Source organism: Canis aureus, chromosome 3 (assembly GCF_053574225.1).
Source record: "Canis aureus isolate CA01 chromosome 3, VMU_Caureus_v.1.0, whole genome shotgun sequence".
In the NCBI taxonomy this organism is placed as follows: domain Eukaryota; kingdom Metazoa; phylum Chordata; class Mammalia; order Carnivora; family Canidae; genus Canis; species Canis aureus.
This window is the reverse complement of record NC_135613.1, coordinates 83,681,931-83,706,841: the sequence shown is the minus strand read 5'-3', so window position 1 is coordinate 83,706,841 and position 24,911 is coordinate 83,681,931. Positions and strand designations below refer to the sequence as shown.

At 35.4% G+C, this 24,911-nt stretch overlaps 1 protein-coding gene across 8 annotated transcripts in view; it reads left to right on the top strand.

Annotated features, from left to right (window-relative positions):
* ARHGAP32 (Rho GTPase activating protein 32) overlaps window positions 1-24,911 on the top strand; it is a 291,479-nt gene that overhangs the window by 108,269 nt on the left and 158,299 nt on the right. For 6 of the 8 annotated variants that reach the window (XM_077894162.1, XM_077894164.1, XM_077894163.1 and 3 more), the window contains exon 2: window positions 5,741-5,849. In XM_077894162.1, coding sequence (XP_077750288.1) covers window positions 5,745-5,849 — 105 coding nt within the window. In that variant the 5' untranslated portion in view covers window positions 5,741-5,744. Of the gene's footprint in view, window positions 1-5,740; window positions 5,850-12,808; window positions 12,979-24,911 lie in introns of those variants that run through there. The other 2 variants (XM_077894167.1, XM_077894166.1) reach the window with 1 other exon arrangement.

The window sequence follows — 24,911 nt, the reverse complement described above, 5'->3', positions numbered from 1 at the left end:
AGAATTTTTAGTCCAGATGCATTGTCAGTGAGCAGTAATGTTTTGAAAGGAATCTCAATAGTAGGTCTCAATAATGGGCTTAAAATATTCGGTAAACCATGTTGTAAAGAGGTGTGCTGTCTTCCAGGTTTTGTTGTTTCATTTATAGAGCACAGGCAGATTAGATTTAGTATAATTCTTAAGGGTTTTAGCATTTTCAGAATGGCAAATAAACATTGGCTTCAACTTAAAGTCACCAACTGCGTTAGCTCCTAATAAGAGCCAGCCTGTCCTTTGAAGCTTTGAAGCCAAGGACTGACATCTCCTCTCTAGCTGCAAAAGTCCTAGGTGGCATCTTCTTCCAATTTAAGGCTGTGTTGTCTACATTGAAAATCTGTTTTTAGTGTAGCCACTTTCATTAATTATCCTAGCTACATCTGCTAGATAACTTCCTATAGCTTCTGCATCAGCACTTACTGCTTCACCTTGCACTGTTATGGAGATGGCTTCTTTTCTTAAACTTCATGAATTGGCTTCTGCTAGTTTCAAAGTCTTCTGTAGCTTCCTCATTTCTCTCAGACTTCACAGAATTGAAGAGAGTCAGGACTTTGTTCTGGATTAGGCTTTGGCTTTAAGGGAATGTTGTGGCTGTCTTGATCTTCTGTCCAGACCACTAAAATTTTCTCCAGATTAGTGATAAGGCTCTTTTGCTTTTTTATCTTCCATGTGTTCACTTTAGTAGGAAATGCAAGAATTTTTCCTTTGCATTCACAACTTGGCTGTTTGGCATAAGAGGCCTAGCTTTTGACTTATTTTGGCTTTTGTCACATCTTCCTCACTAACTTTTTTTTTTTTTAATTTTATTTATTCATGAGAGACAGAGAGAGAGGTAAGAGACATAGGCAGAGGGAGAAGCAGGCACCATGCAGGGAGCCTGATGTGGGACTCGATCTCAGGACTCCAGGATCATGCCCTGGGCCAAAGGCAGGCACTAAACCACTGAGCCACCCAGGGATCCCCACTTCCTCACTAACTTAATAAATTCTATCTTTTGATACAAAATTGTAGATATTTGGGGGGAAAAAGAGGTGCTTGGGTGGCTCAGTTGGTTAAGTGACTCTTAATTTCGGCTCAGGACATGATCCTCAGGGTTGTGAGATTGAGTCCCACATTGGGATTTGCATTGGGTGTGGAGCCTGCTTAAGAATCTCTCTCTCAAAAAAAAAAAAAAAAAAAAAAAAAGAATCTCTCTCTCTGGGATGCTTGGGTGGCTCAGCAGTTGAGCCTCTGTCTTTGGCTCAGGGCCTGATCCCATTCCTGGGATCAAGTCCCATATTGGACTCCCTACAGGGAGCCTGCTTCTCCCTCTGCATGTCTCTTCCTCTCTGTGTCTCTCATGAATAAATAAATAAAATCTTAAAAAAAAAAGAAGAATATCTCTCTCCTTTTCTTTCTGCCCCTCCCTATCTCCTTCTCTTAAAAAAAATTAAAAAATAAAATAAGAGGCATTTGACTCTTCACTTGAACACTTAAGAGACTGCTTTAGAGTTATTAATTGGCCTAATTTCAGTATTGTTTTATCTCAGAAAAGGGAGGTATGAAGAAAGGGAGAGAGACGGGAATGACTGGAGGAGGAGTCAGAACACAATGGCCAATTGTTGGAAGGATCAGAAAAATGCATTTATTAAATTTGACATCTTATGTAGGCACTGTTTGTGGAACCTCAAAACAATTATAATGATAAAATCAGAGATAACAGATCACAGGTCACCATAACAAATATAATAGCAATGAAAAAGTTTGAAATACTGGGAATTACTAAAATGTAACAGAGACATGAAGTGAGCAAATGGTGTTGGAAAAATGGTGCTGATAGACTTCCTCGACACAGTGTTACCATTTGTTAAAAAATGCAGTATCTCTGAAGTGTAATAAAATGAAGAGCAATGCAATGAAGTATGCCTGTAGTAATTTTCCATGTCTTCCACTCCCCAGCCCCTGGTGACCACCAAATACACTTTTTGTCCCCCTGTGACTTTGACTCTTTTGGACATTTTGTATATATGCAGTAATATAATATATGGTCTTTTGCGTCCAGGTTTGTATATTTTGTTTGTCCATTCTTCAAGTGATAAGCATTTTGGTTGTTTTTACTTTTTGGCTATTATAAATACTGGTATGAATATTCATGTATGAATTTATGTTGAACATGTTTTTATTTCTCTTGGTTAAATATCTAGGAATGGAATTGCTGTATTATATGGTATTTGTATAGTTAGTATTTTGATTATAAGATACTATAATATTTTGTCAATCTGTTTTCTTCAGTGGCTGCATCATTTAAATTCCTACCATGCTTGCCAACCAGTCTAGTCACTTTAATAATTATTAATAATATACGTGAATTCTACTACCTTCATACTTATTTTTTATTTTGCCTTGTTTATTCTTTGTACCTTTATTCTTCATTTCTCTGGCTTCTTTTGGGTTAATCAAGTATGTTTTCTTTTAAAAGATCTCTTAAAAAAATAAAAGATCTCAAAAAAAAATAAAAGATCTCTTCAGCATTTTACTTACACATTTATTTACTATTGTTCTAGTAGTTACTGTAAAGGTTGCAACATACATCTGACTTATTGTATTCTTTTCTAAAATAGTGTGTATTTCATTTCCCAGCAAATAGAAAACTTCTATAATCATTGACTGTATATATCTCCTATCCTTTGTGCTTTTTATGTCTATTATAAATCTTACAGAATATTATTTTTGCTTTTATGTAAGTTTTTAATGGTATTTATTTATTTTAGAGAGAGAAAGTGAGTGTGCAGGAGCAGGGGCAGAGATGTTGGGTTAGAGGAAGAAGCAGACTCCCCTGCTAAGCAAGGAGACTGATGCAGGGCTTGATCCCAGGACCCCAGGATTATGACCTGAGCCAAAGGTGGATGCTTAACTGACTGAGCCACCCAGGCAACCCTTTTTGTCAGTTTTTAAAACATTATTTACTTATATTTTGTCACCTTTTCCTTCACTGTGCTCTTCATGAATTTCTGTAGTTTTGGGATCAGCTTCCTTCATTCAGAAGAATTCTGTTTCTTTCATGAAGGTCTCTTGGTGGTAAATTTTTTAGCTTTTGTCTGAAAATAACTTATTTTCCCTACTTTAAAAAAAATTTAATTACATAGACCCAGTATGGGGAGTTTGTGGAGCCCAGTGTGGTGCCTGAATTCATGACCCTGATCAGGATCAAGACCTGACTTGATATCAAGAGTTAGGCAGTTAGCCAACTGAGCTACCCAGGTGCCCCATTTTCCTTACTTTTTAAATGGGTGACATTTTATTTAAAGATTTTATTTATTTATTCATGAGAGACACACAGAGAGAGAGAGAAAGAGAGAGAGAGGGAGAGGCGCAGAGACAGGCAGAGAGAGAAGCAGGCTCCATTGCAGGGAGTTCGATGTGGGACTTGATCCCAGGTCTCTAGGATTACGCCCTGGGCTGAAGGTGGCGCTAAACTGCTGAGCCACCCGGGCTGCCCAATGGATGACTTTTAATGGATGATTTTAGATGATTCTAGGTTGGCATTATATTTTCCTGAAGGTTTGCTCCATTATCTTTTCCATTTCCATCGAAATGTCCTCCCACATTGTTACTGTTGCATCTTTGAAGTCAACTCTTCTTTTATTCTATGGCTTTTAAGAATTTCAATTACTTAAAAAAAAAAAAAAAGAATTTCAATTACTGCTTTTTTTTCTTTAAAGTAAATTTTATTTTAGTAAATTTTGAGTAAAATATGTCTAATTTTTCTTCCTTGATGTATGTGTGACTTCTTGAATCTTTATTTTGATGACTTCTATAAGTTTTGAAAACTATTTTTCAAATATTGCTGTTGTTTTGTTTTCTCTTTCATCATCTCCCTTATCTCTGATTTGCCAATTTAGACATATTTGAGTTAACCAAGTCTTGTTTATGTATTTTTCTTTTTTCCTTGTGTGCTTCAATGTATTTTGAACTGAACTGTCTTCTAGTTCACTAATTCTCTCTTTAGCCATGTCAGTTCTTTTTTAAAACTCATCCAGTGAGTTCTTAATTTCAGATGCTGCATTTTTCAGTTTTAGGATGAGTATTTGATTTTTTAGTTTCCAGTTGTCTCTTAAAATTCTTCATTTGTCATCTAGTTCTAAAAAAATTTATTGAACATATTAATCATACATGTTTTTAGAATTTGATTAAAAGCTTGATAAAACTTGGTGAGAATTTAACTGATTTCTTCTTACCAGCTTGTCTCTCTTCTTTCCTGCTTTACCCTGAGCAGTAATTGCTTGTGATCCAGCTCATCTTGGTGATTCCTGTCTGTCTTTACAGTTTAGACTTGCTGGTTGCCTCAGTCTTCTGGTGGATTTAAGAAAAGTTATTATTTCTAAGACTATCTTTCTTGTTATCTTATTTGTATGGGAGCAATGCTTTTTACAGCTTTCACTACATCATAAACAGAAGTCAGAACTTCATCATAACCGTTTTAAAGTCCCTTTCTGATAATTTTAATGTCTGAATCAAATGTGAGTCTCTGTTTTACATTTTCCCCAATTTTTACTCATTTCCTGCTCTTTAAAATTTATTTTTAATTTTTTAAAAGCATCCCTTATAATGTTTACTGGGTACTAGTTTGGATAAAATATTTGCAGGGGGTCTGTAGAATGTTATTTTCCCTAAAGAGCGTTAATGTTTTTCCTGGCAGTTCTAATGCTATAAAGTCTTCATTTTAGATTTCTTAGAGTTCATCTATTGCTCATTTGTCCATACTTCTAAGGGATGGCTTTTCTGGAGTCTCAAGGGCCTAGGGTTTCCTTTCTTTTTCAGTGGTCCTCCATCTTGACAGTGCTTACTTGTTAACCTCCATCTCTACAGTGTGATTGGGCTGTGAGATAATCCTGTTTGCTCTTTAGTTGCCTATCAACTGTTTTTGGATAGGTTTCTTAGCATCTTGTCTTACTTACTTGTAGGCTTAGGAATAAGTTAATGGTTTCAGGGGGAATTTCCGTGTAGATTTATGGGTTCTTCTTCTGCATGTCTTTTTAGGGGTCATTTTCCCTCTTAAGCCCCATCTGCTTTGGCAACTTCATCTTCTGACCTCTACCAGCTTAGTCCAGTAAGACCACAATATTATGCTTGGGCTTTGTTTCTCATTTTTGATTTAGGAAATCTCTTATATGAAAGTAATAATTAAATGTGGAATTTGTTTCATGGGCTCTCAAAGAATGTAGCCCCAAACTTTGATTGCTTTCCTGTGCCTTTAGACAAGTTGTTTCATATGTTTTGTTTAGCATTCATAGTTCTTAAGTATGCTAGTTCAAGACCCTGTGCTACAAAAATTGGACCTGGAAGTACCATATCCTGGAATTTTACTAATTCTGGAATTTCACTAATGCTTAGCACAGTTCCATTAATATTGGTGGCTGTTGCAAATCTTTTCCAGGTTCCTACTGTGTTAGATAAAATCAGTCCTTATATAATAATTACCACAGACCGTGAAGGTTAGGTAGTTATTAACTTTACATTTATCTTTTGGAATAAAAGTAGATGTTGAATATATCAGGAAAGATCTCTGAAAGCCAGAGTACAAATGGGGAATCAATACTAACCACTGAAGCTCTTAATTGAATTTCAAATCGGACATAATTTTCTATTGTTTGAATTACAGTCATTGGAAGGTTTTCATAGAATTGGGAGTTCTTATCATAGTCTCTTATGTTTTTACCTCCAGGAAGATGAAGTCCTCGGTACATTCTGAAGAGGATGATTTTGTTCCAGAACTACATAGAAATGTTCACCCTCGAGAGCGGCCTGATTGGGAAGAAACACTTAGCACAATGGTAAATCAGTTTTATGCATATGTATATGTGTGTATTTTACTTACATAAGGAAAAGGAACTGAAGGAACTGATGAATCCTTAGAAAACCTTTTTTTGGTGTGTTGCTTTGTTAATTTATTCAGGAAGTATCTATTGAGCAAATAATCTTTTCCAAGCAATGTTTTAAACTCTGTGGGCAGAGCCCTGAACAAAACACACCAATTTTCTTCCTTTGTGGAGCTTATATTTTGAAGGGGTAGGAGGAGAAGTAAATAAATAAATATGTCAAGTGATGGTAAATGCTACAATAGAAAATTAACACAGAGTAGTGGGATTACAGAGTGGTAGGGTGGGGTGGGAAAGGATGGTTGCCAGCTCTATAGTAGAATGGCCATAGAAGACCTCTGGGAGAAGGTAAAATTTGAGCAGAAGGATGTAAGGGAGTGATAGTATGCTTATTTGGAAACATCATTTTAGGCATTGGAAGAACAAGTTAAAGGCTGTGACGTAGGATTAAAAAGTAAGTTGGAAGAAATACAAGTAGGACATGACATGTGGCTGAAATTGAACCAGCCAGGGGAAAAGTAGGAGGAGATGAGGTCAGAGAAGTGGTTAGGGTGGATGGAGTACAAATCATGTAGTTTCTTGTGGTCCATTATAAATACTGGTTTCTTATGCTGAGTGAGATGGGAAACCATTGGAGGATTTTTGTCTGAGAAGTGACCAAGATCTGTCTTAAAATTTTAAAGGAAGCCCCTGGTTTCTGTGAATAAGCTAAAGGGAGAGGTAAAAGAAGAAATAAGGAGACCAATTAGAAGGTTATTATAATAGATGAAAAGTAATGGTAGATTGAACTGGAATGATAGATATGGTGAAAAGTGGTTAGACTCTAGAGAGAGTTTTACAGATAAAGTCTACTGTTTTTGCTGATGAGTGGGGTATAGAGTGAGCCAAGAAATGTCAAAGATGACTTCAAGTTTTTTGGCTTGATCAACCTGAAGAATGGAGTTTACATTTACTGAGATGCTGGAAAAGCAGTTTTGTTGGGGGTTGGGTAGAAAAATCCTATGCAGTGTAGTTTCCACATGATAAATCTGAGATAACACATTTAATATATTACAATTTTTGCAGTTCAGGTCTGTTAAAGAACAGTGAAATTCTTTTTGTGGGGAATGACATTTTACTTAATTGTAGTTAAGTTAGTGTTTCTTATCATCAAAATTGAATGCAAATCTTCATCTGTCAAGAATGATCTATAATGAGACTATGTATTTCGTTTTTGAAATGCCTTTTCACTCAGGTAATGCCAAATGTGGACATCAGTTCATGAGCATGTTGTTTTCATTTGAGCATATTTGTCTCTTGGAAGGCATTTGAATTCTATTAGATTCTTCTTTTGATATTTACCTTTTAGCATAACATTATGTTACAAATGTCCAATTAAAGGTGAAGTTGAAGCTCCTTGATTGCAAAAGTATATAGAATTTGCAGTATGGAAATTTACTTTGCACTTGTGGTCTGGAAAATACTGCTGGAACTATAGTTTGAATTCAGAAAATATATTCATTGAGAATTTATGTGGTAATGGTGATCTCTCTTCTTGTTTTAATGTTTGATAGCTTGGAAAATATGTATGGCAGCTCATGATTGTGATTCTAACAGATTATCACAGTGTAAGTTTCTCATAAGCCATGTTTTGCTTTGCAATTTTAGGTTAAATTCATTAAGAAATAGCATCAAATCTGCAGCAAAAATTCAATTTTTAAAAAAAGATTTTATTTATTCATGAGAGACACAGAGAGAGAGAGAGAGAGAGAGAGAGAGAGAGAGGCAGAGACACAGGCAGAGGGAGAAGCAGGCTCCATGTAGGGAGCCCGATATGGGACTCAATCCAGGGACTCTAGGATCACACCCTGGGTTGAAGGTGGTGCTAAACTGCTGAGCCACCCAGGGATCCCCGCAAAAATTCATTTTGAAACCATTTAGCATTCAGTAACAGAGGCTGAAAATATGTCCAACTGAACCTTTTCTGATTCACCCATTTTTTGACCAAAATTGATTATAATGTATCTTAGTAGATTCCACTTCAGGTTGTACTGAATTAATGTTTGTTGAATTTATTTCAGAATATTGTCATCTGTAATTGTCCCAGGCAGATGATATGTAGGGGCTAATTCTTCAGCCACTTTAAACTCAGCATTAATTCCTCAGAACTTGAGTATTGAGTATTGGTTACATTGGTTGACTTCTCAACAGTTAAGGAAAACTACTTGAAATCATAAGTAGTTTTTAAGTTGACTCTTGATTTTGCTCTCAATGACCTTAACTTTTCAAGCCTGTACTGAAAGGTTGTTAGGTTTAAATCAGTTTGTTTTTTTTCTGGATTTCTTTGCTATAGTCAAACATGATTTAATTGATTCACCATTGGTCAGTGGCTTTCCTTGCTCTGCTAACAAATGATATACTTGGGAATTTACTTTGGATGCAGTTTTATTTTTTTGAGGAGATTCTGTGTGATGCTTTACTCATTTACTCTGTTTTAGAGTTTTCTAACTTCAGATTGTTGTTTTCATGGGAGTTGAGAATATTGTGATGAGTGCATAGTTTGGTAATGTTTGATGTATATTTTTTCCTTCAGCACAGCTGTAGTGTCAGTGCATAATAAACAGTGTTTTGCCATCTTCTTTGATAATGAAACCCACAGTCTCCTGTGCCTTCAAAGCATGATACTCATAGTTGTTACCTCTTCTTTGCTTATTTTTTACATGTTGCGTACAAATTGGTAATTTTAGATGTGTAGTATGATAATCCATGTGGAACTTGAAATGCTATTGAGTTATAACAATTCCATAGTGCAATTTATGGTATTCTGAGTGGCAGTATTAATTGATGAGAGGGCATATTAGGTCTCTTTCATAGCTACTCAGCACTGTCATTGTAATGTGAAAGCAACCATAGATAATACATAAATGAGCATGGCTGTATTCCAATAAACCTTTATTTATGGACACAGCTTTGAATTTCATGTAGGTTTCACATATCATTGGATAATCATCCTTCTTTTGATTTTCTTCCCCCCAAACACTTAAAAATATTACCTTATGAGCTGTACAAAAAAACAAAAAAAACAAAAAAAACAGACGTTGGGCTATGGGTTGGCTTTAGTTTTGGCCCCTGCCTTATATAATTGTAACTTAAGATGTAAGGTTTTCTGAAATCTTTCAATTGGAAAATGCTTCTATTTTACTTCTAGTATGTTGTTCATATCTATGTCTTAACACTTAATCTCATTCTAGTTAGTAATGGATGTATCTATCTCCTTTTACTATATTATAAATTTTTAAGAAAGGATAAAGATAATCTTATATTCATTTTATTGAAGGATAAAGTTTAAAGAGGATATAATCATGGCTCTCATACAAATATAAAATGAACACATGCCAAGGATATTTAACTCATTAATTAATGAAGGAACCAGTCAGGTGTTACAATTTGATTCAAAGGAGGTTTGGTTCAAAGGAGAATTCAGAATTCAGAGTGCCTTACTGTTAGAGATTAATCATGCTAACATAGATACAAATGGATGCAAAAACTGGCTAAATTCTTCAGTTCCACTAGACACAATTTGCGTTTCTATGGACAGGAATTATTTGTACTATTAGTTTTTTGCAAGTTAACTTCTCTGCAGAGATGGAAAATAGCCCCAGCAAAGACAAGTCCACACCTCTAGCAAATCAAGGAATCCCTGGAGGTGCTAGCATCCCATTGAAAAGATATTCAGTAATTTGGTTCACTATTAGTGTGTGGAAATGCAACTGTTCTAATGATTTTGTATTCTGAAGCTTTACTGAATTTATTAGTTCTGACAATGTTTTGTTGGAGTCTTTAGGGTTTTATATATATATGTCATCTAGAAATAGAGTCTTACTTCTTCTTTTCTGATTTGGAGGCCTTTTATTTTTCTTGCTTAATTGCTCCTGCTATGATTTCCAGTACTATTTTGAATAGACATGATGAGAGTGGGCATCCTTGTCTTATTGTTAATTTTAGAGGAAAAGCTTTTAGCCTTTCATCATGGAGTATGATATTAGCTGTGGGTTTGTGGGCTCTTATGTTGAGGCACATTCCCTATATTCATTTAGATTGAGAGTTTTTATCATAAATGGATTTTGAATTCTGTCAGATGCTTTTTCTGCATCTATTGAGATGCTTCTATAATTTTTATCCTTCATTTTGATAATATGGTGTGTCATGTTGATTGATTTGTGGATGTCAAACCATCCTTTGATCCCTGGAATAAATCACACTTGACCATGGTGTATGGTCCTTTGTGGTACTGTTGGATTCACTTTGCTTGATATTTTAAGGGTTTTGCATCTGTGCTCATCAGGGATGTTGTCTTGTAATTTAATTTTTTAAGATTCTATGTATTTATTTGGAGTGTGAGTGGTGGGAGGGGCAATGGAAGAGGGAGAAAGGATCTCAGGCAGATTCTACATTGTATGTGGAGCCCAAGGCAGGGCTCCATCTCATGACCCTGAGATCGTGGCCTGAGCCAAATGGATGCTTAACTGAGCCATCTAGGTACCTCTGTAATTTACTTTTCCTGTAACATCCTTGTCTGCTTTTGATTTCAAGGTAGTGCTGGCCTTGTATAATCAGTTTGAATCTTCCCTTTTATTTTTTGGAAGAGTTTGAGAAGGGTTGGTATTAATTCTTCTTTAAAATTTTTTTTTTTAAGATTTTATTTATTTATTTATGAGACACACACACACACACACACACACACACACACACAGGCAGAGATATAGGCAGAGGGAGAAGCAGGCTCCATGCAGGGGGCCCGACGTGGGACTCGATTGTGGAACTCTGGGATCATGCCCTAGGCCAAAGGCAGATGCTCAACTGCTGAGCCACTCAGATGTCCCTAAATGTTTGATGGAATACACTAATGAAGGTGTCTGATCCTAGACTTTCATTTGTTGGAAGATATTTGATTACTGATTTACTCTCCTTTCTAATAATTGATCTGTCCTAAATCATCTTAAAATTAAAACAACAGGGCAGCCCCGGTGGCGCAGCGGTTTAGCGCCACCTGCAGCCCAGGGGGTGATCCTGGAGACCCTGGATCGAGTCCCACGTCAGGCTCTCTGCATGGAGCCTGCTTCTCCCTCAGCCTGTGTCTCTGCCTCTCATTCTCTCTCTGTGTCTCTCTGAATAAATAAATAAAATCTTAAAAAAAAAAATTAAACAACAAACCCTAAAGTAGCACCCTATATTTTTGTGATTTATAGTTTATGGTTTATAATTTATTACTCTTCCTAAATTTATAACTAAATAGCTATAAGTATTTTTAAAAATCTAATAAAAAGCTATAGTTTTTCTAAATTACTAAGTGAAATGCTTATTTGCAGTTATTTAGCAATGAAATCATTTAGTGGAAAAAGTTAGGACTTTTAAAAAGATAAAAAACCTGAAGAGAAAGTCTTTAACTAGTTTTGAATATACTAACTAATGTGTTTTATTGTTTATTTTTAGTATGGATTATATGAGTTTTCTCAGAATGGATCATGTTAATTAAGTTTTTTTAGAGGGAGGGTTCTCACTTGAGAGTTTTTTTTTTTACCCTTAAAATCAGCATGTCCAAGGCTAATGGCTAAAGCAGGTCATGTTGTATGTAGTAAAGAAATTGTTATTGACAGTATAAAATCAATGGTCCTTGGTAAAAATGCTCAGATATGCTAACAATCAGAGCCATGAAAATTAAAACAAGTTGTAAATGCTGTACTTCCAAGATATCAAAAATTTCACAAAGCAAAATATTAAGTTAATGTACAGTGTTTTAACATGTGTGTGTGCCCCTGCACATACTCTCCCCTTTTCCTTGCTCATAAACAAACATGTGCTTGGCTAGTGTGTGCACCTGCATGCTCTTTCCCACATACACATATGCTCTCTCCCTTTTTCTCTCTCTTACACACTTCCAGTCACAGCCATCATCACTCCTGAAGGGTTGCGTGGCTCTTTCCTCTGCTTCTCTTCTTCCCACCTGCTAAATGTAGGAATACACAAGGGGTCTGTATTTTGTTTCTTTGTGCTTGTTTCTCTCCAAGTTTTTACTGTTCCTGCAGATTGGATTGTCATCTCTACACAGATGGCTTCCATCTCCGTATCTCTAGCTTTGTAAGAATTCATTCCCCACTGGAAGGTCCTGTAGAAAGTGTGAGCTCTATTTCACTACATCTCAGCTTTCCTCCTCCCAGAAGTGAATTTCTTCCTTTTAACTTGACAGTTTATGTGAATGCTACTAACTTCATTCCATTCACTCCGGTTTAAAAATCCTTTTATTCAAAAAAATACAAAAAAAAAATCCTTTTATTCATGACAGATCATTTTCCTCCAGTCACAGGGCCTCCTCACTCTTTCTCAAATATGCCAAGTACTGTCCCACTTCAGGGCCTTTGTATTTTTGTTTTCTCCTGGAAAAGGTTTTCCCTACATGATCTGCAAAGCTTGCTCTGCTCCTTCTTTCTGGTCTCTTCAAATGTTAAAAGTTAAGTGTGGCCTTACTCACCCTCTTAGGGGAAATAATAGTCCTGCCTTCCTCTCTCTTACTTCTTTTCTTGGCTTTGATTTTTCTCCACAGTACTTGCAAATATAATTTGTATCATTATTATCTTTCTTCTCCACTAGGTTATAAGCTCCTTGAGTACAGGGACTTTGTCACTTCTGTTTACTGTTTCATCCCCTGTGCCTGGCATAGTAAATCTTAGTAAATATTTTTTGAATGAGTGAAATTGTCATTCTCTGGATAAATAGAACCACCTATTTTTCCTTAAAAATGCCCTGAATTTTCCTGCTTTATTATCTCATTTGTTAGATGTTAATATGAATTTTCTTCTTTCTTTTCTTTTCTTTTTTTTCTTTTCTTTTCATTTATTTTCTATTCTCTTTTTTTTCTTTTCTCTCCTTTTTTTAAGATAAAAGTGAGACCATTGGTACATTTTTCTTAGACTTTTCAAAAGTACCCTTTGTATTTGGACCATTTCCCCCGTCTGTTGCCTACTTTCTAAAGAGGAACGAGGATTGATTAAAACAGCTGGATTATTCCTTCCTGAATAATCTTGAGGAAGAGGTAATTTTGGAGGAGGTGTGTATTTTGTTTATTGCTCCTTTATTAATAGTTGTCCACTCTGTTCGGTACTTAGACTGGTTCCTTTTACTCATTGAGCTATAAAAATACTGCAGTTTGAATAAAAGAATTAAGAAGTCTTTGCAAATGTTCTTTAAATGAATGTCTTTAGCTCTTTTATTACTGCATGATGTTTAACGGTGCATTTTTGATTGTTGGATGAATTTTAGTTATAAATCAGAGAAACTGAAGATGTTTTTCATTTCACAGTCTTTAAAAACTGAGTGTTTTGTTTAGTTTTGCTTTCTGAATAATCATAAATGCAACCATTGATTAATATGCAAAGCCCAGGTTTTGAATTCTTGCCAAATATATTCAGAATTCTTCAATAAATAACTCCCAAGCCTATCCTATTCCATGGTGCATATTTTTCTGGCTGAAGACTGTGGGAATTCTCTGGAATGAACCAAGTGGCATTAATTATTAAAGATAATGTACTCCTGAGAGTTCTGAGATATGTATTAGGTGAGCCATATAAAATTGTTAGTTTTATAGGTTAAATGAGCTCAAAATTGGCAGTTTTATAAGGTTAAGCCTAAAATCTTTTGAACTCTTGAACTGAGCTCAAACCTAGTATTTTATTGTTAATTATTAAACTGAAAACTACAGTTGACCCTTGGACAAAACAGGTTTGAACTGCACAGATCCACTTATACATGCATTTTCTTGGATAAATAATGTATGGTACTGTAAATATGTTTTCTCTTCCTTATGATTTTCTTAACATTTTTCTCCTAGCTTACTTTATTGTAAGAATATAGTATATAAAACATGTAGCATTCAAAATATGTATTAATCATCAATTCATGTTATTATTAAGGCTTCTGGTCAATAGTAAGCTATTAGTAGTTAAATTTTGGGGGAGTCAAAGTTATACTGAATTTTTAAATGTGTAAGGGATTAGGGTTCTTAACCTTCATGTTGCTTAAGGGTCAGTTGTACGTTCCAAATATTGTGCTATGTAAGGCTTTAAGTGATCTGGGTGTTACTTTTACTGAGATAATTTGTTATATAGCTTTTCAAAAATATGTTTAAACTTAGGAAATACTCAGGGAGAAAGTACATAAAACATGCAGTTAGAGGAGTAATGACTCTTATAGATCTCAAATGGAGTGTCATGGTTAGTCTAAAATATTGCTATTTCTTTCTTTAATAGAAATTTTCCAATGAAGTACCTCCCTCATTTGTGGTTATTTCTTCCCTTCTACTATTCTTTAGTTCATACCCTACCTTATTTCAGAAAGAACATGTATTTTATATTTTATAATATATATTTAAATATTACATGCCCATTTTTATTATTAGATCTGATGTACAAAATTCAGATGTAGAAACAGATCAGTATCATTTTCTAGAAGCACTGAAGACTAGCAATAATTTACCTGAATAAAATCCCTATAAAGGTAATAGTATACTGTTTTTAGATTTTCCTAAAAACCTTAATAGAAAATATCTGATAAATTTATTTACAACACTGGAACACTGTATTTTCAGCAAATTAAATACTTGCTGAATAGGGAGGATTATCTTTAATGATTGGGACAGATGGGAGTGAGATGAAGGAAAGAATGAATCTCCATTTAGAGAAGTGTACATTTCAAAATATTTGACAATGTTGCTAATATGTCATTGTGTTAATTTTTATGTTGATTTACCAGATGTTGCCTCATAGGGAATTTGTGATTATTATAGTAATGGACCTTGCTGATAACTTTTCCTAAATTATTTTAAATGTTGCCCTTGAATAATTTTTTCTTGTTAATTGGTTTTCTCTGAAGAGACATTATTTTGTAGTAGAATTGAACTTTAAGGCAACTTCTTCACTGTGAAGGAACTAGCTTTATAATCACTTTTTAAAATCATAGATTTTCTTTTTTTTGCTTTAGTAATCTCACCCATATGTTTGTAGTCAAAATAGAAAATTAAATAGGAATAATTATATAGTTTACTCCTGGGTCTTATTTGATGTATGTATACTTATGTATACTTTGGGAGTTATCCTTGTACTTAAATCTACCTGCCTCCTTTGATTCCAAACTGTTTTTAGCGCTTGCACATTAGGAGTTTAGTTCTACATATACCCTGCTGGACGAAATAAGTGAAGAAAATTATGTAATCTGTTTTTTAACATTATGGGTATTTTGTTGTATCAAATATTTTTGAAAATATTCATACAGATAACTTAGTTAATTTAATTTCTTGGTAATATACTTTTAAAGAATTGGGGTGCCTGGGATTGGCTTGGTTGGTTAAGCATTTAACTCTTGATTTTGGCTCAGGTTGTGATTTTAGGATTGTGAAGTCGAGCCCCCACTTCGGGCTCTGTGCTTCAGATGTTTGCTCTGAGTGGAACCTGATTAAGATTTTCTCTCTCCCTCTCCTTCTGTCCCTCCCTCACATCCCCCCTCTGAAAAAAAATCATTTTGTGATGCTGTTGTTCAACATAATATACTGTAGATTTAATAGATGTAGCTTTTTGGTAGTATTGGGGTAATTATTTATTATATTTCTCCTTATTGTCTTTTGTTCCTTTGTAAGAAAGGGGACAATACTTAGACCAATTAAAATTTAATAGTTTCTATAAACATGTTTCATTTCAGAGATTTGTTCCATATATGTCCTATGGTGAAACTATATTTGAGTATGGAAACTGGCAGTCCCATTTGCCTTTCTTCACAGAACAGATTTCATATTCAAATCTTGTTTTTTTTTCAGTTATATATATGGTAATGCATATCATATGTATATGCATAGTTCTTCCTTGACTTACGATAGGGTCACATCCTCATAAACTAATTGTACATTGAAAATATTATAAGTCGAAGATGAATTGGATACATCTAACCTACTGAACATTATAGCCTAGTCTTGTCTATCTTAAATGTGCTCAGAACACTTATATTAGCCTACAGTTGGACAAAATTATTTAACACGAAGTCTGTTTTATAATGAAGTGTTGAAGATCTCAGTGGATTTGTTATATATTTTACTGAAAGTGAAAAGCGGAATGGTTGTATGAGTACAGAACATTGCTTACCCTTATGCTCCTGTTGTTGACTACGAGCTGTGGCTCACCTCTGCTGCTCAGCATCACTAGGAAGTATGGTACTGTATATGCTAGCCTAGGAAAAAGTCAAAATTCAAAACTTAAAGTATACTATTGAATGTGCATTGCTTTCTTACTATTGTAAAGTCAAAAAGTTGTAAGTGGAACCGTCTTAAATCTGGGACTGTCTGTGTATGTATACAGCTCTACCAACCTAAAGACAGGTCCTACATTTTTTTTTTTCCTATTTAAGAGGCCAGATATTTTTCCCTTCACTACTATGTTTTAAGTCCAAATGTTATTTTTGATTATTGTTATGAAGAAACATTATTTATAAAATTAGTCTAAAGCTGTGGTGCTGTCCCTTAAATTCTGAATACAAATAATAAAAAGAATATAGTAAATAAGATTTGAGTTTGTCAAAGGAAGAAGTGAAGAGTGGCAGAAAGTTACCATTTTTTTCCCCTGAATTATTTTTGCATGCTTTTTGCTAGCCTTGTACCTATGTCATATTGGGATTTTAGTTCTTTGAAGAAAAGGACACTCGGGGGCATTTTGTTAACAGTATATTCATTCTTACGTTGAATGCATTTTGATGTCCTTTGTGAATGCTTATTTTCTGTGACAATTTTGCATCCACCTTTGTTGTTCTTTAGTATTGGCTACTCATTTTGAATAGTTTGCCTTTATGCCCAGTATAGATTTAGCATTACAGTCTTGCTTATTCAACTGATTATGAATGTGCACGTATGTATATGTACCCATGTGTAAATAAGGATGTTATTTGCTGTACCTTTTAAAAATGAGATTTTATATAAAATCATTTATATTTCAAATTACTGGAATTATAGATAAATACAATTATATCTTCATCATTTAGTAATGAATGTCTTGGAGCTGAGTTTGGGATTTCCTGCCCTTCTGCTTTGTTCTCTGTAGCAGGAGGTGAATCTCCACAAATTAATTTCCTAGGCTCTCTTGCCACCAGACTTCTGGGTAGGTTTGGCCAGTGGGAGGCACTGGTAGGAGATTGGAGGACAGGAAAATGGGAGAAGACCGGTTATTTATTTCTCTTTTTTCTGCTTTGAGATGCAACCGCTGTGGTTCTCGCTCCTACTGCATTAACTCAGGACTTGGCTCAGTGATCAAAAATCCATTTAATTACTAGAACAAGAGTATATCTCATCATAAATATGTTTTTTTCTCTTGTTCTTCCCTAAATTGCCTGTAAATATGAATATCTAGTTTTGTCTATTGGAATTATATTGAGTATCTAATCTCCAATCTCATTTAGTTATAATGGGTTGTTATGTATTTGCATATGGTTGCTGTAAGGTAGGTAGGTGGAAGCAGGTAGCTAACTTGCTTGCTTTCTCTCTTTCCTTCTCTCTTTTTCCCAGTAAAGCTTTCTTCCTTTGTAAAAACAAGACATACTTATATGGAAAATGCAGGGAAGTGAGAAAAAAAGAGACTCACCCATAATGCCATTTCCCACGCCACTGAGATTATTTTGGTATATTTCCTTCTTGACTTCTTACCATGTAGAGAATTTCTAATTTAACACCCATATAAACACGATTTTCTTCTCCAAATTGTTACTTTCAAAGCATATTGCTTTGTTAATATATTCTCTTTTCCCCATCATGTCTGGGAATATAATTTTATACTCGTAAACAATCTACAGTTTTATATCTTTTTCTTCCCATTGAACATATACATTCTGCCTCATTATTAAGGTGCTGCAGTGTAGGGAAAACTGAATATTCCCCAGAGTACCTAATGGAAAATGTCATAGGTAAAGGAGTTGGCTGGGTCAGAACTCTGGAAAAGACTGGCTGGTGGACATAGTGAAAGGACACCTGTGAAAGGGGAATAAAAAATGTTACCATAGAGAGGGAAAGGAATGAAGTTTATTTCTCCTTGTAGGGGAAATCAATGAGAGAGTCTTTTTTCTTTAAGATTTTATTTATTTATTTGAGAGAGAAAATAAGCATGAGTGGGGGGGAGGGGCAGAGGGAGAGGGAGAAGCAGACTCCCCACTGAGCAGAGAACCCAATGCCAGACTTCATCCCAGAATCTTGAAATCATGACCTGAAAGCAGATGCTTCACCGGCTGAGCCACCCAGGTCCCGATTGAGGGTCTTGAGAGCTGCAGAATGGGCATGGAACTGTTTGTGGCATGCACATTGAAGTGTATAGGTTGCCAGGGAGAAAGGAGAGTGTTTAGTACATACACTGAGTCAGATCTGTGTACCTCCTGCTGGCTACTAGCCTCACCTGCAGAAATTGTACTTTCTTCCAGGGCTTGCCTTCACATGAGCTTCAGCAGGAGTCTTGGGAGAGTACTGAAGTCAGTGCATTCATTGGCGTCTGGGAGTGCTGGAAATCAAGAGCTTTGGGGGCTTTGCTTCACAGTCCTGGGAAGAGAGAGTTTTACTTATTTATTTATTTTTAAAAGATTTTATGTATCTGAGACAGAGAATGCAAGTGTGTGAGACCTCGAGCTGTGGTGGGGAGGCAGAGGAGGAGGGAGAAGCAGGCTCCCCACTGAGTGAGGAGCCCTTGTGGGGTTGGATCCCAGGACCCTGAGATCATGACCTGAGCCCAAGGCAGACACTTCACTGCCTGAGCCACCCAGGAGAGAGTCTCAACTGCATGGGAGGTAAAGGAGCATTTAAAGCCTGAGATCATTCAGGAATTTCTAGGGTCTTAAATACCCACATTATTAATATTCATTGTCTGTTGCTGTGTGAGAAATTATCACAAATGTAGGGACTTAATGCTTGTTTGCTGTCTTGCGGTCCTGTAGGTCATAAGTTTGGGCGAGCTGAACTGGGTTTTCTGCTCAGGGTCTTGGTGAGGTGGAAATCAAGGTGTTGGCTGGGTTGGGCTCTCCTCTGAAGACTGAAGAATCTGCTTCCCACATCATGTGGGTTGTGGACAGAATTCTTGTTCCTAGGTCTGATGTCCTAGTTTCCCTGTTGGCTGCCAGCGGGGGGCTGTGTTCTACTATCAGAGGCTGCCTGAAGTCCTCCTCACTTGGACACTTCAGGCTTCAAAGCCAGCAGCACCTCAAATCCTTATCATGCTTTCAATCTTCTTTGGTTTTCTCTTTTGCTGCCAGCTGGAGAGAACTGCTTTTGAAGTGCTTTTGTGATTAGATTAGGCCCACCTTGACAAATTATTTTAAGATCAACTGACCTGAGACTTGAATGACATCCAAAAAATCTCTTCCCATCATTACCTAGGTTAGTGTTTGAGTAACCAGGAGGTAGGAGTCTTGGCAGGGGTTTGGGGGGAAGGGAGGGTGCCGCCTCTTTAGAATGTTGCTTACCACAGTGTTACATAGTTTTTCACTGTCATGTATGCTTCATAATATAGTTAACTCATGTGATAACCCCAATATTACAAATATTCCAGGAGATTTAAAGCTACTAATGATGGCCTGGGATAAATTTATGTATATAGCGTGTATTGTAATTGATGTTAAATGACAACTCTTAATAAAGAAATTTAAGGACTACATAATACCCTATAATATAGAAGGTATTACGGATGTTTCCTTCATGATTAGGACCTTGAATTTGCTTTATATTTTTCACTTAGATGAATATCGTTATGATGAACGTTGCCGCCTCTTTTTAGTCTTGTATTATGGGGAACTAACTTATCTGAAGAGTTTGAAGATCCCACATTACTTAAAGGAGTTATGTTAATTCCTATTCTAAACAGTAATGTTTAGTGTCTTTTGTGCTATGTCTTTTCAGTCTTAAAAATTTTTAGCCGTTCATATTTTGATAGAAGAGCTATTTCTCATAATTTTTCATTTAAAAAACCAGTTGTCTTCGAACCTCTTTTCTTCTATATGCCTATATTAAATGTAGCAGGTTTGTAATAAAAGTTCAAGTTAAGTACTGTGACTAATGCACTGTGGCATGTTGTTTCTTCTTTATTGGTCTCCATTTCCTCTTTGCAGTGGAATGGCTGACTTGAGATTTTTCAGTGCTCTGTATGTTAAATACCTTTTCATACCCTCTTTTTCTCCTTAAACATCTGTAATACCTGTTAGCATTCTGCTGGTATCTTTTAAGATGAACTTTATAGACTTTGGAAGAAGATAGTCGCACACATAGGTAAGACAAAAGGTATGGGCATTGTGCTGGGCTGCCTTTCGAAGTATCCAGCGTTATGGTTCTGTATCAGGACACCGTGTGTTACACTACTGTTAAATCACGTCAGGTTACCGGGTCATGGGAGACCTTTACTTGAATTTGGGATCAGGAGAAGAGGCATTTGAAAGATTCCTTGAAGATCTGTACCAGTGGTAGGAATGGTGGGATCTTTTTCTGGGTTAGGGAGCTGTGAAGCCCAGATAGGGTAAAACATTGCCAGTTCCTGTTTTTGTATGTTTTCAGTATCAAATAATGTTTTCCTGAAATGGATGAACTGTTCCCTTATGTGGTTTGACTGGTTCAGATTATGGAGAAACAAATACTGTCCTTGTTATGGATGCCACATTTTTTAAAAACTGTGTTAGCTTTTTACCAGTGAGGATATACTTTTTGGCTTATAGTTAGCTTGTGGTTAAGTACAGACCTTAGATCTTGTTACGTGACTTCTTGTCAAACAGAGTGTGCCCCCTTTCCCATCGTGCTTATGCAATTGAGTTGCAAAAATAATTTCAAAGCTTTAATTTTCATTCTTCACGAACTTCATAGTAATCTTAGTTTGTCTTTGAAGCCTGTTAAAATCTCTTCAACTTCTGTCACTCAGTATGTTAGTGTCCCTTTTAGTTTTCTTCTATCTATAAATTTGATAAATATGTCATATGTTTTCATTTGTCTTTTATGAAAAGCTTGAGAAATTTCAGAATAAAAGAGCCCTATCATCTGCTCCCTTCTTCCTGTTGTGTAGTGATTTGCCATATAATTAACACTTAACATTTTTGAGTTTTTAATCAGCTCCAAATTTGTCTAACTGTATTATAATACTGAATTACCATTTTAAAACTCTATCCATGGGCATATCACAGAAGACTCCACTATATGCAGGCTGTAGTTAAGTTTCAGTGTGCCTTCTGCATTTGCCTGGTTTATCATTCTAGCAGCTTTAGTTAAAACCCCCCACCACCAAAAAAGAGGGAAATGATGAGTGTTTCTACTTAATTTCTTTAATTTACATTTGTATCTCTTATGCTGAAAACCTTAGTTTTTTTTTTTAAACCTTAGTTTTTAATGACAGTAATTAGTTATTTGCTTCCATCTTATACTTTTAATAATTTCAAAATAATAATGCAGATCTTACCAAAAATACATTGTTTCCCTTTATCTCTAGGAAGGTATATCCTAGTTGAGATATATTACTTTGCATTACTGCCATTTGAAGTAATTACAATAGTAGATTTTCAGTTATTAAGCCATTCTTTTATTCCTGAGATAAATTCAAACTCAGAACATCGACTTTGTTTCCAGATGTTAAATCAATATTACTTTCCTGGGATTTACCTCATCATGGTGTTTTCTTTTTTTGAATCTATTGTGTGTATTACATACTCTGTATGTAATATGTCTTTGGCGGCTCTCAGGATACTTCTTTTATATTGGTTGTGAACAGCTTGATTATGATGTGTTGTTTTGTGGTTTTCTTTGATTCTCTTATTTTATTTTTGCTGATCTTGAATCTGTAAACACGTATCTTTGAACATATTTGTTATGTTTTTGTGAATTAGAATTATTACTTTAGATGTTTTTTTTTCCCGTGACAGTGTTTATTCTCGATGTGTATCTGTGAATCTATTTGTATTTTTCAATCTTTTAAAGCATGTAAAATATCTGCTCTTCAGATTGCATAATTTCTTTTTGTTAGATTCACTTACTCTTTTCCTCTTATCATTTCCATTTTGCTGTTGAGCCAAGTCAGTACTTTTTATTTCAGATACTGCATTTTTCAGTTTTGAAATTTTTATTTGATCTTTTTTCATTTACATTTTTCATCAAGGAATTTTTACCTTTAGATTGGTTTCAATGTCTAATGCAGTGTGCTTATTGTATATATGTTTTAAAATCTTTGATAAGTCCAACGTCTGCTTCATTTCACATTTGGCATTTCTTGATTATCTTTTCCTTTGGGAATTGCTCACATTGTACTGGTTTTGTTGTATCTAGTAATTTTGGATTGCATCACTGACATTTTGAATATTATGTTGTGGACTGACTCCACTAATGTCCTTTAGAGAATGTAGAGAATGTTGACTTTGTCTTATCAGGCAGCAGCCTGGTTGGGTTCAGATTGAACTTTCTCTCTGTACTTCCTTAGGTGGTGGCTTTAGCATCAATTCACTTTGACAGCCTTTGCTGTGTTCTTACTTTCATTAGCTACTAAAAGATGCTTTTCCTAATTTCTCTGACTGGAAGGATGGAATCTCCAAGAGTTTTAGCCTCTGGCATCACATGTACTTTTTCCTGACTGGGCTACTATTAGGTCTAAGTAGTGAGAGACAAAGGAAAACAATAAGAAGTATTATCTCTACAATCTTTATATAACAGGCTCCTTTTTAAAAAAACTGTTTCTCTACTCAGAAGAATGGGTTTTCATGCAGAATCTTATATGCCCATGCTCTAGCTCGAGTGATGTGAGTTCTGTCCTTGGGCCAGGTTGGAAGAGATAAAAGAGGGGAGAAAAATCTCTTGACTCTTTCCTCCACATCCAGGGGGCAATTTTCAAGTCCTTTGGCCAGAAAGTTGGACTTCCTTAAGAGTTTTTCTGACCCACCTGTTACATCCTGATTCAGCCTGTCCTTGGGTCAATCCTAGAGGTAACAGAGCGGGGAAAAAACCAGAAGCACACTGCCACTGTATTTGTCACTCTTCAGGTTTTGAATGTTTCCAAATTTGCCTGCTCTTAAATTTTTTAGAGCTCTCGAGTGGTTGCATGTTTATATTATAATTCATTTTGTTATCTTTAGAGTTTTTATTGTAAATAGTGGAAGAGGCTAGAAACCTCATATTCTTTTTTTTGAATAAATTTTGCTTGATATAGGATTCTGTGTTGACACTTGTTTACAAATGCAATTGAACGTGCTTAGTCCAAATGTTCTGCTTTTATTCTATTTATTCCTATGAATGTAATGTATATTCTTATTTTTTCCTTCGGCAGCTATTAAGATTTTCTCTTTATCAGTGCCTTTCAGCCGTCTTATTGTGATAGGCCCTATGTTATTCTTAAGTGTTTAGCAGACTTCAGATTTATGGAGTTTTTTTGGATCAGTGTGTTTATAATCACCATAAAATTTGTAAATTTTTTATCAATTATTTTTTCAAAAATTTTTCTATTCCTCTTCTCCTTCTTAACCCCCTACTACTGTCCCCAGGGAGAGCATTTTCCTCTTCTTTTTTCCCCTTCAGTTACATGTATTGTTCTGTTTTGTTTTCTAGTTACATGTATGTTGAGTGGCTTTATATTGTTTCATATCTCACTGAGACTTTTGATCTTTTTCTCTTACAAAAACTAAACGAAACAAAAATTTTTGTGCATTGTTTTCTTGCCACTTCTTTAAGTTCACTAATCTTTTCTTCTTCTGTATCTAATACAGACATATCGTGGAGACATTGCTGGTTTGGTTCCAGACAGCTGCAATAAAGTGAATATTGCAAAAAAGCGAGTCAAATGAAGTTTTTTCATTTCCAAGTGCATGTTAAAGCAGTGTTTACATTACACTGCATTCTATGAAGTGTGCAATAGCATTATGTCCCAAAAGCCGAGATTCATATCTTAATTAAAAAATGCTTTATTGCTAAAATAATACTCCTTACATGTGTATTAGGGACAATGGCCTTTCTAGCACAGGGAGCTTTTTATCAAGACAGTTATTATTTTAATTCCCAGTCTACCAAATAAAGTTAGCACCATTAACCAACTATGTCCAGTTACCTTTTTATACTCTCTTTTATTTTTAAGTCAGTTTATGAATAATTTACAGAATAACTAGTGAAATTCCACTTTATTAGACATTTTAATAAGAATTTAAGCACAGGGCAGCCCGGGTGGCTCAGTGGTTTAGCGCCACCTTCAGCCCAGGGCCTGATCCTGGGATCGAGTCCCACGTCAGGCTCCCTGCATGCAGCCTGCTTCTCCCTCTGCCTGTGTCTGCCTCTCTCTCTCTCTCTCTCTGTATTTCTCATGAATAAATAAATAAAATCTTTAAAAAAAAAGAATTTAAGCACAGCAAACCTCTTTATGTCAGGTAAATTTTGGTGCACAAACTTCATAAACAATGAGAGATTATGTTACACAGTATTTTAGCAAAATGAGGTGATCTAGATAGTTGCAGAATATTGTGTCTTTTTAGTTGAATATTGTGTCTTTTCAGTTGAATGAGTGACTAGAGGAAACTATTTTTTTGTCCTTCAAAATATGTTGTTCACTCATAATTTTTAAACTATACAATATTCATCTATGATATTATCAGCTAGAGATGTCATTTACATGATCAGTTTCACCACAATTTTATTTTATTTATTTTTAAATATTTTATTTATTTATTCAAGAGACACACAGAGAGAGAGAGAAGCAGGCTTCATGAAGGGAGACCGATGTAGGACTCGATCCCGGGTCTCCAGGTTCATGCTCTGTGCTGAAGGTGGTGCTAAACTGCTGAGCCATCCAGGCTGCCCTCATCACAATTTTAGAGTCTAGAGTTAGAGTTACCCCTTCTTCGTGTATCCCAAACAACCAGTCTGTTCTCTGTGTGTTTGGTTTTTGCTGTTTTTTTTTTTTTTTAAGAATTTACATATACGTGAGATCATATGGTATTTGTCTTTCTCTGTCCAACTTATTTCGCTTAACA